Source organism: Solanum stenotomum, chromosome 6, assembly GCF_019186545.1.
Source record: "Solanum stenotomum isolate F172 chromosome 6, ASM1918654v1, whole genome shotgun sequence".
Lineage (NCBI taxonomy): Eukaryota > Viridiplantae > Streptophyta > Magnoliopsida > Solanales > Solanaceae > Solanum > Solanum stenotomum.
Window position 1 is genome coordinate 24,779,664 of NC_064287.1, and position 16,069 is coordinate 24,795,732.

The 16,069-nt window shown below is 39.9% G+C and overlaps 2 protein-coding genes across 2 annotated transcripts in view; one reads left to right on the forward strand and one right to left on the reverse strand.

Annotated features, from left to right (window-relative positions):
• LOC125867126 (probable protein S-acyltransferase 19) overlaps positions 1 to 16,069 on the forward strand; it is a 1,047,372-nt gene that overhangs the window by 804,880 nt on the left and 226,423 nt on the right. The gene's annotated exons all lie outside the window — the stretch shown is intronic.
• Positions 12,081 to 14,492, reverse strand: LOC125868613 (uncharacterized). The gene is made up of 3 exons (XM_049549233.1): positions 14,252 to 14,492; positions 12,567 to 12,648; positions 12,081 to 12,486 (listed from the first exon to the last, which is right to left on the reverse strand). Exons 1-3 carry the CDS (start codon positions 14,490 to 14,492, stop codon positions 12,081 to 12,083), a joined length of 729 nt encoding a protein of 242 aa, XP_049405190.1.

Genomic DNA, 16,069 nt, shown 5'->3' on the forward strand with positions numbered 1-16,069 from the left:
TCGCCCAAAGTTACAGGACTTGAGGACTCTGAGTGACAAGGCAAAAAGGCGATGGAAGAGATCAATGGGCGGTTCGCCAAGTGGTTCGGCGAGCCTGACTTACTTCACCAAATTGCCTTTTGTGGCTTATTTTTGGTGACTATAAATTAGATTTGAACAATTATTTTAGATGTTGATAGAGTCGAAATTAGTTTAGACCACTTTTCTCTGTAGGTTTACATAGTTTTGAAGTATTTTAGAGATTCAATTTGGAGATTCTGGAAGTTGGTTTCAAATATTATGGAAATTGAAGTATTGTAAAGAATAAATTACTCTTACCCAGTTGATGGCTAATTGATTTGGTAATCGTTTTTACTCTTTTATGATGTTTGGCTAAAACCCCAATTCTTAGGGTGTGATCATGTGATTATGAGTTAAATTACTTTATGGGTATTATTAATTACTAGTTTAAATGCTAAATTAAAGTAATTTGAATAATTAATTGTGGTTTAATTTATGAATTGTAGTTGAAAATGCAGTTCTAATTTTGTTTTCTTGTCTTGCTCGAGAGAGAGGTTTTAGAACTAACATTATTGACTAATGATTTTTAGGTATTGGGTTGAAATGGGTTTAGCTCGAGAGTGTGAATCCTAAATCCAATCCGCCCATATAGCTCAAAAGAGTAGATGAATTAAGGTGTGGGTTGCTCTTCTTTGTTATGCTTGTTGATGTTGGAAAGAAATCACCTAGTTCGAGATAGTTGTTCGAGATAAATCTATCTCCCTTATAGTCTAGCTTACTCACTGATTTTTAGTTGTTTATTAGTAGTTTCAATTACCCATATATCAAAATTTGCATATAATCGATCATATCCCGAAAATTCCTCTCCTTATTGTTATTTCAAAGTGTTTGTGGCTGCTTTGTAGTTAATAATTGAAAACCAAAACCCCCATCTAACATTCGTGTCACCCCTTTTAATTTGATTAATGACTTTCTTTTAGATAATTTCTATTCCTACGACTGATTAGACTACATTTGTACTTCCTAATTGAATTTGAACACGTACAACTCTCTGTGGATTTGACCCCAATTCTTCGTTGGGTTTTATACTACTTCACGATCGTTTGCACCTAGAATTGGATAAGTTGTGTTGGAAATGTTAATCAATATCCAATACAACACCATCTTGGATTGAGGCTGGATCTTCTATAGAGACGAAAGAGTTAAATGTAGTTGCCAGATATTTGTTTGAATTTATCAACAACACTTTAATGCCCTCCCTGAACAAGTCTATACCCAAGAATCCGAAGGCTGCATTGCTGGGATCCATCATTGACCGATATGATATTAATCTAGGTCTGATAATAGAGCAGGAGATGGCCATGAGGGCCAAGAAAAGCAAGACCTCCCTCCCCTTCACACTCTTGATTTCAAAGTTTTGTAGGTGGGCCCGTGTCCCTTTGATCGCCAAGACAGATGTGGAAGTGACTCCCACTTCCTATACTCACATCTGGAAGATAGAGGCCGAGTACATGAGGGATGAGGATGATAGGAGGAGAGCTGAACCGGTGGATACTTCCCTGATAGTTGATGTGGATATGTTGTTGACAAAGGGAATTCTTCCCCCAGGACAATGAGCCTATAGGTACCCCTGACACTTCGTCTTCTATACCTTTTAGTACTTCTCCCCTTGCTGTTGTTGCTACTTCTTCCTGACCACTGATCACCTAGTCTTTGTTGTACAAGATGGGCCATATAGACAGTTTGATGATGTGTGTGCCTCCTGGTAGAGGTCGTTGTGCCTAGGTTGATTGAGCAGGCAATTGCTACTGCTTTTACCCCGATTAGGGCTGAGTTGAGAGAGAATAGATTGAGGATAGAATCCCATGGGTTTGCCCTGGATGCCTAGAGGCTTGTGATCAGGGTCAGGGTGCTTCTAATGATGTGACAGCCTGAATGCCGATATTATTGTGCTGGAGAGAGATGTGGATGTGCTGAAATCCATCGATCTATCTATGTTATTTGGTACAGTAGATATCCCTGAGGTTTCGAGTACAATTTTCCTGTGCAATTCCAAGATTCATCTAAATAGTACGACCGAAGATGTTGTAATGGATGAGGTTGATGATGAGTTAAGGCTGAGACCAATGAGGAGAAGCTAGGTATTTGAAACGCAGTGTTGTATGATGACTTGGAGGATCTTGAGGGACCTATGGTCTAGACAATTGTGCCTGTTTCTTTGAGGGATACTTCGATGGTAGGCTCCAGTGGAGCGAAGGATGTTGTTGAGATGTGCACTTATGACCAGATAAAGGAGGTCAGCAACATGCAAAGTTCACCCCAGGATTATCCTGGCAGGAGGAGTTTTGACTCTCTTTTGGTTCTTGTTTCATTTTTTTTATTTCTTGGCATTTGAGGACTATTACTAGTTTACTTTGGTGGGGTGAGATGTTTCCATACTTATCTCTTTTGGGCTCTTTTTTGGATATTTTGTGTTTTGTGTGATTGTTTTTGGAAATGCTGGATTTTGTTGATATATATTGATTTTTATCCATTGTGTTGGTCCTTTGTTTTGAAAGAAAAATATTGGAATGTTGGCTCTAAACCGATTTTATAAATTCCACCTCTTGATATGTGTGAAGAACTGGACGGTTTTTAACGGCCAAAGGTTTAAACTTTCAAATTCTTTCACATTCCCTAAATTTTTAACTTCCCAAACTCACACCCGCTATATTTTTTTACATTTTTGTGCTTTTACCATGTATTAGTCGTCGATTGTGTGTTCGGAGTTGGATATCTTTGCCGCCTAATATTTCAACTTATTTATTCGGCTTTAAAGGTTTGTTTTCCGAATCTCGAACTCGTGTTTAGTGAATTTACTCTTTTGCAATTGTTTTTATCTTAGTGATGTATGTTGGGCATCTATGATCTGTTAATGTGTGCTTGTTTTCCTATTTTGAATTCGTAATCTTGCCTATAATGATTATTGTTGATTTTCTAGAAATTATTGTGCTTATGATTGATCAAAATTGTAGGGTTGTACTAATTTGTTGTTGGGTCTAGTCAGGTGAAGTCTAAGTAACCCGCATTTGTGCCAAATGACGTGCTTTGCCCAATGATGGAGCGGTTGACATAATTCTTAAGGACTAAAGTCGTCAAATGGCGAAATTTAGCTAAACCGGGAGAATTATGAGTATCCCCGGGGAATGGGTAGCATGGGTCTTAGTCTAGTTAAGTTAGTGTGTGCTTTGATTTTGTTTTTAGGGGATGAGGGTTTGAATATTGGAAGTTGGGGTTGAGAGTAGGCATGCTGGGTCGTTCGGCGAGCTGACCGAGCTCGTCGAACCACTCGCTGGTTCGCCGAATCCCCCTGATCGCCTTTATTTTCATGCTAAAATTGAATTTGGGTTCTGTAACTTTCTGCGAGAAGCCTGAGTTTGCCGAGTGCACTCGGTGACTCACCGAAAGTCTTCCTTTATCTCCTTTTCTGCACCCCTAACCCTTAAAAATACACTGTAATTTTCGGCGAGCTGGTCCTTGCTCACCGAATGCTGTCGGCTATTCAACGAAAGACCCTCCCATCGCCGACATGCAAATTTTCTTGGAAATTTTGAGCCAATCCTTTCGGCAAACCCGATCTAAGTCTTTTTGATGTTTTTGCAGGTATGCCTAGGACTAACCTTGACATGCTGCCCTGTAAAAGAGCAATGGTATAATTATCAATGAAGTGGGAGCAAATCCTTCTAAAAAGGGAAGGACAGAGACTCCAAAGGGAGGCAAGGGCAAGGGCAAGGGCAAAAAGCCCATGAGTGAGGTTCTGAAGCACAACTCCGGCAGCGAGGGAAAGTACGTTGACTCCCTAGCTGCGTTCTTTGAGCCGGATGATGACCAATCACAACAGTCTAGGCGAGCGGAGATCCATGCTAGGTCTCGGCCTGACTCATTGAGAGCTCCTGCAGCCTCCTCTCCAGCAGATATAGTGTCAACTCTAGCACCACATTTGGCCCCAGCGCCACCAGTACAGATTCCTCTTCATTGGCTACTCAACAGATTAAAAGTCAAGGGAATGAGGACAATTCTAGAAGAGAAGCTGCAGGCCACAGAGGGCATTGAGGGAAGATACTCCAGAGTGCATGACACACTCCAGTATCACCAATTCGAGCGGTTCACCAGGCCCCGATGTCCCTATATTCCTACATAGGTCCGGGAATTCTACTCTTCCTACGGCGAGTTGGTGCCCGACGAAAAGAAAAAGGCCAGTGCCTTCAGACCAATGAAGTTTGTCATGGTCCGGGGGAAGGAAGTGGGGTGCAACAATGACCATATTAATATTGTACTCGACACATGCGTATGAGGGTTTGACTATCACTCAAGCTTTGGATGATTTAAAGGGCTGGATTGCACCCTTTATTTCTAATACCACCCCGAGGTGGATCTAGGCAAGAGCGACAATTGAGAAGAAGGATTTGAACATTGCCGCTTGGTACTGGTTCGGGTTCATCAACAACTCTATTATGACCTCGCAGAACGAGTCCATCCTTTATCACCCAAAGGTAGCATGTCTCGGATCTATCATAGATAGGAGGACGATCAACATGGGATTGATTGATTAACATATCAAGGACACTACATCCAATTCTAAGTGTCAACGATCGCTAGTCCGTACATAACCCAATCAACTGAGGTGGGGTCGATCCCACAGAGAGTAGCTTTCTTTGAGTTCAACTAGGAAAGTATGACGATGACCTTTACAGCTGAGCAACATACACTTCAGAGATACTAATCAAAATTTCAGGATGTCGTTACCAACCTACTTCAAATTATGAGTGAGAAACGATCACATAACTACGAAACACTTGGTGGGTTGACTAACCAACTTCCGAATTCCACCTAATGGGTGTACATCATTACTGATAATGCTAATTTGTTGCGGGTAAAGTGGACTACAAGTAAAATAACTTTCTCTCAAACAATTGCTTTATTTCTGTTGAGTTATCTCGAACCTCAACACTATCCATAAGCTAACACACCCATGTTCTCATCAAATTAACTCTTTCGAGCTAGATACAAAGGCTAGCTTTTGAGTTTCACTTTCTCAAGCTGAACCCGTCAAGACCCACTACTAAGGATGCCAAATTAGTACATTCGTTATGTACTTCTCTCTCAAGCAAGCATAAAACTCAGAAATCTATCACATGAAATATGCAATAATGAAGCTAAACCACCATAATAATTTGGACCCACTTCAGATTAACACTAACAATCACGAATCTATAACACCCACTAAGTAAAATGCAATAATTGGTCACATTGTCAAACCCCCAAGGTTAGGGTTTTAGCCAATCGTGGTGAAAAGATGAAATTCAATACCTACTACATTTTGCATAACTGGGTAAATGAAAATCGAGAGTTAAAATTAACTAGAGTCTTCTCTATTAGAAAATCTCAACGAAAAATCTTACTAAAATCACTTGAAGTCCACCATGGCAGTGTTTTTGCTCTCAATCTTTTGTTCCTCACATTTCTGAATGCCTTCTCTCTCTTGCAAAAAATAAATTTATGCAAGTTTGATATGTTGCTGTTTGGAACCAATCGGTGAGGTAAGTCGGGCTTCACCGACCGTTCAGCGACTCATTGATATTCCTTCATCTCGCCTTCATTTTTCACCTCTTCTTAGTCCCACCACTATATTTTGAGGTGAGCCTAGTCGGGATCGCCATCTCGTTCGACAAAGCGCCCTTTTCCCAATCGTCTCGCCTATTCGCACCTGTCTAGATCTCTATCAGTACTTTTAGCAATCTGTTCATCTAACGCCGATATGATCCGCATCGCACCTAGTTGTATTTTTGCTCTCCCAAACTGCTTCTAATCCAGCCTCAACTTTGTAAATTTAGGCGGTAGAGTGTCAACTTTGCGAGTCGCCGAGTGACATTGGTGATCCACATGCTTGTTTTTCCCTTTCTCTTTGTTGCTCGTGTTGTCTTTGTTGTCCATTTCTATTGTAGCTTTGTTCCTCAATCCATATACCTGAAGATCAAGGGTTTTATATCAATTGTTGGCACAAAATAAGCATTTGAGGACACTAAATCATTATAAATAAAGCCCTAAATGAGTCCAAATCTCAGACTCATCAACACCCCCAACTTAAACTTTTGCTTGTCCTCAAGTAAAACTCAAGTTCAGCAGTTCAAAAAGGATGTCTCAAACAATGTTACACTAGACTCAATCATGAATGCATACAACAAAACTCAACTTACTCATGCACGGGTCAGTTCTGCACTCAAACCTTCCAGTTGTGATTTACCATTACCGAAGTTTCTCAAGTTCACAAAACTTGCTTCAAATGCAAGTGTCAACTCAACAAAGGTGCTCAAATGCTCTCACACAAAGAATGATTCCATATTCACACAATAATCTTCAACAATTTCAAGCATCGGAATCACATACAACTCTTACACTCACAAAGATAAACACACGCATGACTTCACCCATAGGTTTGCCCTTATTTTCGAACCAACACTTGTTTTAGCTCACTCAAGATCAAAAAGGTATTTTCAAGGCTTGTAACGGGGCTTAGTCTAAAGGTATGGTCATATAGGCTCAGTTGTTGCTATCCCCATGAAATGTGGTATGAACAACACTTTCTTCCCTTTTCATCAACAATTTTATTCATGCTCAAAATTCACCCCATTATTCACTTTCCATTGAATGTCGGAAACCCAGATCCTTTTGCAACTTTATTCACAACTTTTTCCTTCTTTTTCTTTTTCCTTGTTTTTTTTTGTATGGAGGGGTTCCATCTTTTTTAAAACCATGGGTAAGGGGGACTTTCATCAAAATTCTTGATTTACCTTCTCGTTTCACCACACCCCCAACTTACGCTTTTGGACTAAGTTGTCTATTTCAACAAACCACATCTCATGAGGATTAAGGGAGAAGGGATAAAGAAAGGGCACAATTGTATCAAGTTTCTTCCAAGAAAAGGGTAAGGCTCAAAGGGTGTTCAAGCAATGTTCCCACACTCACAAGGTTGGGCAAAAATGAAGTATAATGTCAAATTGTTTCACTCTTCAATAGTTCCCTAATATCATTTCAAGAGGCTTTACTTAGTCAACCGGACCAACGGGGCAAATTCAAGGTGTCATCACACATGGTTCACGGTAAGCTCATCACACAAGGTATTGTTATCAATATCAAACAAGACTCCACACTTTTGCTAGCGTGCAATGTTCATCAAAAGAGACTCAATCCGATAATCAGCTAGTCACAACGAGATGCAAATAATTCACATATTGCCTATGAAACTTTATTTGGCCTCATCGTAGCCGCACCATTCAAGTCATCGGTATTGATCATAACTGATACTCAAATTTACACAAGAACAACCACAATTAAACGCACAAGAGGTGGCTAAAATTTTTAAGAGGGGTCCAAACACCCCACCAAAAGCATTCAACATTGTCCCCACTGTGAGTAGAGAACAGATACTCTCACAATTAAAATAAGAATAAAAATAAAAAATGAAAAATAAAGAAAAAACTCGTGTATGTAAACATGCAGAGCAAGGTGGCGAGTAATCTTCACTAAGCGCCCAGTTGGTGAGAAAATGGAATAGTCGTCGAATGACTCAGCGGTGCGCCCAATGATTCGGATATCGCGCTTAATTCTAGTGTGCGATACTCTCAGAAAGGGGAACATCGGTGGAGATGAAGGAGGTCACCGCATAGGTCGGCGCTTCGCATAACAGTTTTGTAATATCACTAAATAATCAATGATTTAAGCTTTCAGTTCTGAAGCAGAAGGGATAGAAATATTGGGTCGCCTAAGCACATCGGCGATTCACTGAATGATGAAGGTCTCCCGCCGAATGTTCCTGTATCTCAACTCCATTTTTGAAGTCCATTAGGCGGACTATGTCAGGCTCGCCCAACGGATTCGGCGATCCACCAATAGCATCTTCTTCTCGCACAAAACTTTGCACCTGCAAAATGAACACCCATTATTTAAAACACTAACACTTGAAAGTTGTTTCTTCATTGGTCAGTCTGAACTTCATCTGCCCCTTCTCCATATCAACCAACGCACATCCTATGGCAAGAAATGGTCTCCTAAGGATGATGGGAACCTCAAAATCAACCTCACAGTCAAGAATCACAAAATTCGTTGGAAAGATGAACGATTCCACTGTCACTAGCACATCATGGAGTACACCAATGGGCCTTTTCACGGTTCGGTTGGCCATAAGTAACCGCATCGCAGTAGGCTTTGGATCCCCTAGACCCAACTTCTTATAAATAGACAATGGCATGAGGTTGATGCTAGCACCAAGATCACACAATGCCTTAGCAAAGTGTAACAACCATATAGTACATGGAATTGTGAAAGCACCAAGATCTTCCTTCTTCTGCACAAGAGATCTTGTAGCAATAACGTTACAATGTTGCAATCTATCATCATCTTCAAAACTCACAGACCTTTTCTTTGTCACCATATCTTTCATAAACTTCACATACCCAGGAATTTGCTCCAAAGTTTCTATCAACAAAACGTTGATGGAAAGCTACTTCAACATATTAATAAACATGCAGTATTTACCATCTTCAGTCTTCTTCACAAACCTCTGTGGAAAAAGTGGTGGAGGTCTAGGTATGGGGACCACTTTCTGAGATATCTCAACTTCTTTCTCTGTCACATTCTCAGACTATTCTTTAACCTCTATCACATCATCTACTTTTCTAATTTTAGCATCTACCACAAACGGCATAGGTGGATCAATGGTTTGCTCACCCCCTTGAGTAGTAACTGCCATACAATGACCATCATTCTTTGGATTCTCGATGGTTTTGCTAGGAAGAGTGCCAGGTTGACATGGGTTCACTGTAGTAGAAAACTGAGTCATCTGCTTCTCTAGATGCTTTATTGACAATGCATGGGTATCAACCTTTTGACCAATACCAGAAAAGTCATTTCTCATTTCCTTCACATTCTCATCAGTTGCATCAAACCTTCTCATCATCTTCTGCATCATATTTTCAATATGCGCCATATTGCCTCTAGCTTCCCTAGTACTAGATTCCCTATTTTGAGGGGGAACATAAGGTCCAACCCGATCATTTCTGTTTCCATAGTTGTTCCGGTTATAGTTGTTGTCGCGATTGAAGTTCCCATCCAAGACATATTGACCCTCTCGATTGTAATTGCCATAGTTTCGACCTTGGTTTTGTTAACCTCGGTACCAATTTTCCGTGTTGGATCCTTGGGTGTTTGGTCGGAAACCCCCGTCTGATCATTCACCGCATAAGCATCCTCTTTGTAGTAATACTCTTCAATAAGTGGTGGATGTCTACTAAAGTAGTTCACATCATTTACCTTTTCCTCACCTCCGCTCAAATACTTTAATACCAACCCCAACTCGATCCTCATCTGAGCTATCTCCTCATGAATCTCATCCGTAGACTGGTTGTTTGTAGCATGAACGGCAGATGTGTTTCTCCCAGTATCCGACCTCCTAGTGCTTCATTCTTTATTGTTGCGAGAGATCTTCTCTAGTTTTTCTGCAATCTGTGCGTATGTGCAGTCGCCATATGAACCTCCAACAATAGTATTAAGCACTGCTTTATTGTTGTCATCCTAACCTCGATAGATATATTCCTTCAGCGACTCATCATAAATACGGTGATTTTGAACACCTCTTATGAATGTACTGAATCTATCCCAAGAGCTACTCACAGACTCTCCAGGTAATGCCACAAAACTGTTGACCTTATCTTTGTGATTGAGCTTCTTGATAATTAGATAATACCTTGCTAAGAACACACCCTTCCATTGGTTCCATGTATATATTGAGTTATAAGGAAGCTCAGTGAACCATACATCAACATCGCCTGTCAGTGATAGAGGGAACAGTCGCAATTCGATGACTTCAATTTCTAAGTCTGGTGGACCTACACAGCTCTTGTAAACCACCCTTAACTTGGCTATGTGAGCATATGGGTCCTCCGATTGCAACCTCGAGAACAAGCCCCTCGTTGTAAGCATTTGTATCAAGCTACTAGTCATTACAAATGTGTGCCCCAGAGGCAAAGGGGGTAAGACAAGAGGTCCATCAGAGTTAGCAATATTGACATTGCCCCTATAGTTGTCATGCAATTGTGGGCCTGGTGGACCGTACACCCTCACTGCATCTCCTAATTGATTTTCAGCTAGAACCTGGTTGTCTCCACAAACTACCCTCAGAGGTTATAACTCAACTTCATCACCAAGATTGCCTCTAATAGGATTAACTTGAACTCCTTGATTGTTCATTCTTCGCAATGTTCGGTTCAACTCTGGATTGTAAGGAGTAAGTAGTTCACCCTGGCTCCGTGTACTTGGCATACACTAGAGTCAGAACCTGAGAGAGACAAAATGAAAAAGAAAAAGAAAAATTAGGAAATATTTGACTAAAGTTCAATAATGTAGTTAAAATAAATCTAAAACCCAATTTTCTCAGCAGCAGCGCCAAAATTTGATACGCTAAAATTACACCTCCTTAAACAAGCATAAGCAATTGTTATCAAGTAAAGAATCCAACTTGTAGGTTGGGGTCGATCCCATGAGGAAAATTGTTTAGACTTCACTTTAACCAACAATTATATTCGTTTAGTCAAATTACTTCCAGAAACAAGTAATTAAAGGGGGTGGGGGATTTGTGAAACAAATTGTAAAAGTTCAGTAGGTAATCAGTAAACAAAAGTCAATTTTGGTTGTTATCAAGATGAGAGAATTAACTAGGGTATACGTGTTCTCCACAAGCTCATAACGCAGTAATCCTAGTAATAGCAATCCTTTCCTAGTGTAGTACATGCAAAGTCATAAGCTAGGTATCTCTAAATCCTTGATCTGGCATATAGAGAATTTCACCCTGCACCTTGGTCCGGCTACATGTGTATAATTAATAACCCTTACCTTTACCTCATATTAGACATCACATCGATGTTTGGCTTAGTGATTACCTTTCAACAATCGATATTAGACTATTATATAGTATCACACTAAATATATGTTGATAATTCTTTTCTTGTTGATTACCTCATAGGTCCGACATGTAGCAACAAGGCGAGTTCTAACGTTGCGCACTGTTAAAAGGACTTTTAAATGAAAGAATTATCAATGCATGCAAAACACTATTGAAGAATTACTTATTTACTATTCATACTTTGTTAATCGCTCATGGTTCCCACAACCCTAGTTATGAAGTTTAGTTACCCATAATCGTATGAACACAATTGATTGTTTTAGATGAAAGAATTATGAACTTACGTAATTGAGAATAACAAACCCAGAATTTCAATACCAAAATCTTCAAAACCAACTTAGGAAATCAAGAATTGCTAGGTTTGCAACAATAAAATCCCAAGTCACAAAATAGAACTAAAGTAATAAAATCTAACCCCCAAAAATGAGGTTGACATACCCTATTTATAGAAAACAAGTCCTAAATTAAAAGGGAAACAAAATAAGGAATGTTTGTTCAGGCACGCATGTTCATTCCACGAGACTCACTGACAGACCGTCAATGGATCTACGGTCCGTGAGTCCCTTTGGTTAGTTAGGACTTGGAAAATATTTCAGCTTCCAAAAATTAGCTTCTCTGAAACAAACGACGGAACTCCAGTACAGACTGTAGATCAATCTACGATCCATCAATCCCTCTCTGTAGCTCCACACTTAGAATCATCAAAAATCAAGTAATGGAACCCTTGCAGTATCATTCTACGGATCAGCAGTACGGACCGTAGATTAATCTACGGACCGTCAATGGCTGCCGTGGTTCAACACTTGGTTAGATTTCCCTGATTTGCCTTTAATGCCTTGCTTGTTGATCTATGTTCACCATCTACGGAGCGTCAATGGACCTATGGTCCGTAGATCACCTCCGTAGATGCCCTTTTTTGCATTTCTTTCAGCTATCTCTTTACTTCCGCGCCTAAACATCTTTCTTGCAAAACATGATAAAACCACATAAAAACCAATACAAAAAGGCCCTAGACACACACAACTATACGTGAAATGTATTAAAAATACCGTAAACTCACTGTATATCACTTCTGACATTGAGTTCACTTCTTAACAAACTCATGAGCATCCTTGTAGAGAGGCGGCCAATAGTACCTACGTTGGAGAACATTAGTAGTTGTACGTACACCACCATGTTGACCCCTAACAGGTGAAACATGATAAGCATGGAGGATTTCGATGGCTTCTTCTTCCGTAACACATCTCCTAATGATATGGTCTGCACACTCTCTGAATAAATATGGTTCATCCCAAATGTACTTCTTAACATCAAACAAGAACCTCTTTTGTTGATGGAAGTTCAGTTTATCCGGCATTAACCGATACACTACATAATTTGTAAAATCAGCATACCAAGAAGGTTGTTTGAGAGTTACCGTGAATACCTGTTCATCGGGAAAATAATAATTTATGTCGATCTCCAGCTCGTCATTATCCTTGCCTTCCAATCTAGATAAGTGGTCAGCCACCTGAGTTTCACAATTACTTTTATCTTTGACCTCGATGTCAAATTCTTGCAATACACCCACCTTATCAATCTTAGCTTGGCATCGTTCTTTGCCATTGGGTACCGTAGTGCAACATGATCAGTGTAAACAACCACTTTAGTACCTAGCAAGTATGCCCAGAACTTCTCAAATGCGTAAACTACTACAAGTAACTCTTATTCAGTAACGGTATAGTTATGTTGAGAACTGTTTAGAGTCTTGCTTGCATAGTAAATGGGGTGAAATAATTTGTTGTGTTTTTTCCCCAACACAACACCCAATGCCATGCCGGTTGCGTCACACATCAATTCAAAGGATTCTGACCAATCGGGATTAATGATGTCTGGAGTGGAGACCAAATTTTTTTTCAAGCACTTGAAAGCCACCATGCAGGCATCATCAAAGTGGAATTTTACCTCCTTCTCCAAGAGTTTGTATAGAGGATATGCATTTTTTGAGAAGTCTTTGATGAACCTCCTGTAAAAACTGGCATGCCCCAAGAAACTACGAACACCCTTTACCGAAATTTGTGGTGGCAATTTCTCAATCACTTCAATCTTCGCTTTATCAACCTCTAGCCCCTTTAGCGACACTTTGTGACCAAGAACTATACCTTCCTTAACCATGAAGTGGCATTTTTCCAATTGCGGACCATATTTGTTTCCACATATCTTTGGAGAACTTGTCCTAAGTGTGCTAAACATGCTTGAAAAGTGTCACCCTCAACCGAGAAGTCATCCATTAAATACCTCCATTGAGTCGTCCACCATGTTGGCAAAAATCAACAACATATAACATTGAAATGTTACCGGAGCATTACATAACCGGAATGGCATCCGATTGAAGGCAAAAGTCCCATATGGGCAGGTGAAGGTAGTTTTCTCTTGGTCTTCCGGAGCAATAGAGATATGGTTATAACCGGAATACCCATCCGAAAAACAATACCAACCTCTCTCGGAGAGTCGATCAAGCATTTGATCCATGAAAGGCATAGGAAAGTGATCCTTTTCAGTCCACAAATTTAACTTTTGGTAATCCATGCATAATCTCCATCCGATCACCGGTCTCATAGATACAAGCTCCCCTTTTTCATTTGGGACTACTGTAATGCCTACCTTTTTCGGTACATATTGTACTGAACTTACCCAGTTTTTATCCACAATAGGGTAGATCACACTTGAATCCAACCACTATATTATTTTCCTTTTCACCATATCTTGCATCGGTGGGTTCAATACTCGGCTTACAATGAATTTTGTGAGTGCAAAAACGGGGAGGAATGCCCAGAATGTCTTCGATGGTCTAACCTATAGGTTTGATATGCCTTCTCAACACCTCGAGGAGCAATTTCACCTGCCACTTAAGCAAGTCAGCCGCAATGATCACCGGTAAGGTGTTATTTGCCCCTAAGAAAGAATATCGGATATGGGAGGGGAGTACTTTCAACTCCAGATTTGGTGGTTCTTATATTGGTGGCTTTGCGGGGGGACTTTCTTGATTTTTTAGATCAATGTCCAACTTCAATGAAATTTTTGAATACCCAAAAAAACCTGAAAGAGCAGCTACTACCTCTTCATAGCCTTGAATTTTGAATAAATCATAGTTAGCAAGCACGTATTAAAGTGGTTCACTCATACACATCAAATGGATAACACTAGTCACCGCCTCATCAATAACATCAATAGTGGAGACCACGTGAATATCACTTGGGTGTTTCATTGACTTACAAACATTAAAGGTTACTTCATCTTCGTTCACCCTAAACTTCAATTCTTCACTTTCAACATCCGCCAATGCTCTCCCGATTGCCAAGAATGGTCTTCCTAAGATAATGGGAATTTCAACATCTATTTCACAATCGAGAATGACAAAATCAGTCTGGAAAATGAATCGGTTAACCTTTACCAAGATGTCATAAAGTATCCCCACATGATGTTTGATTGATCGGTCTACCTTCAAGAGTCTCATTGTTGTGGCTTTCAGTTAACCCAACCCAAGTTCGAATACTGCATTAGGTTTATACTTGCTCACAAATCACATAGGGCTTTATCAAATTGCAGGATGCCAATGGTGCAAGGGATGGTGAACGCTTCGGGATCATCTCTCTTTTCGATTAGCTCCTTCGTCTGAATTGCACTACCACTATGAGAAACTTCGATTGTCTCAAAATTGAAACACAATTTCTTGGTCATTAACTCCTTCATAAGCTTGGCATAACACGACATTTCCAATAATGCTTCAACTAGAGGGAGATTAATCGGAAATGTCTTTGAATACCACTAAAAACTTCTTGAACTTCTCATCCTCATTCTTCTTCTTGAGACGTTGGGGAAATGGAGGCGTTATTTTGTGTAAAGGTTGCATAACTTTTTGGATAGGACTGTGTTTCTCTACATCTTTTTGTGGTCATTTGGGAATGCTTTGATGGATAGGTATCGCTTCTTCCTCCCTACCTTTGTCTTCTTCATGCATTGGAGCTTCTTCAATTCCCGTCATATCGCTTATTGCTACCTTTCTACTATGAGTAACAACTGCCAACCCTCTATCATCATCTTCCACTGTCATTTTCGGTTTCAATGTGCTGAAAGTAAACTCAAATGACCTTCAAGTATCTTGATTGCATCTGTGTGAGAGTTTACTTTATTGTTTAATGATGAAAAGTCAACTTTCATCTCTTTTAACAAATCATCCAAACCTTCAACTTTATCAAGGATGCATGACATCAAATCATTCACTCGGGGACTACTTGCACTCCCTTTCGATTATGGGCTCTCACTCGAGTGAGTGTGATCCTCTTCATGGTCATCCTCCCTTTTCCAATAATTACTTTTCTCAGCCCAATCTTGATAGTATCTTATATGCTCTTCCCTGTTATGATAGTTCCAACCTTGATTCTCACCTCGCTGTAAATAGCGTGGGTGGAAACCCTCCTCATATCTCTTAGAGTTCCAACCTTGATTCTCACCTGGATTTGAATAACCAGAATAACAACCCTCCTCAACTTTAAACACTCCACTTATCCCATTGGGTTTTCCCACATTCTCCATCATATGCTCTTGTAATATTTCAATTTGGGTCAACATCTTCTTGATATTTGCATCCCTCTATCTTTCCTTATCAAGTTGTTCTTGTGTTAATCTAAAACAAAAAGGAGAGACTTGATCTTTTTGAGTGTACCAAGCTTGATTTATTTTCGTCATGTCATTAAGAAGAAATGAAGCTACCTCAAATGATTGCAACATTATTCCTCTCCATACGAATTGATCAACCACTCCCTTATTAATCGAATCAAGACTCGGATAACAATATTGAGGTAGCAAATCATTTGGTAGCCCGTGAGTTAAGCATTTAAGTAGGAGTTTCTTGAATCACCCCCACATTTCATGAATAGGTTCACCCTCCCATCACTTAAAACCTAGAAAGTCATCTCTGAGTTTCATCATCCTTGATAGGGGAAAGAATCTTGCATTGAATGCTATAATTAGATCTTCCCATGAGGTGGTGGAATTGTTTGGTAACTCGGTAAACCACTTGCTAACCTCCCC

What these genes read in the sequence shown, in the direction of transcription:
- LOC125868613 (XM_049549233.1), bottom strand. Translation starts at nt 14,492, where the DNA reads ATGAGACTCTTGAAGGTAGACCGATCAATCAAACATCATGTGGGGATA. An exon ending in TGAAGTAACCTTTAATGTTT is followed by an intron (nt 12,649 to 14,251) that starts GTAAGTCAATGA and finishes CATACTTGCTAG; the next exon opens with GTACTAAAGTGGTTGTTTAC. An exon ending in GCCAAGCTAAGATTGATAAG is followed by an intron (nt 12,487 to 12,566) that starts GTGGGTGTATTG and finishes CCACTTATCTAG; the next exon opens with ATTGGAAGGCAAGGATAATG.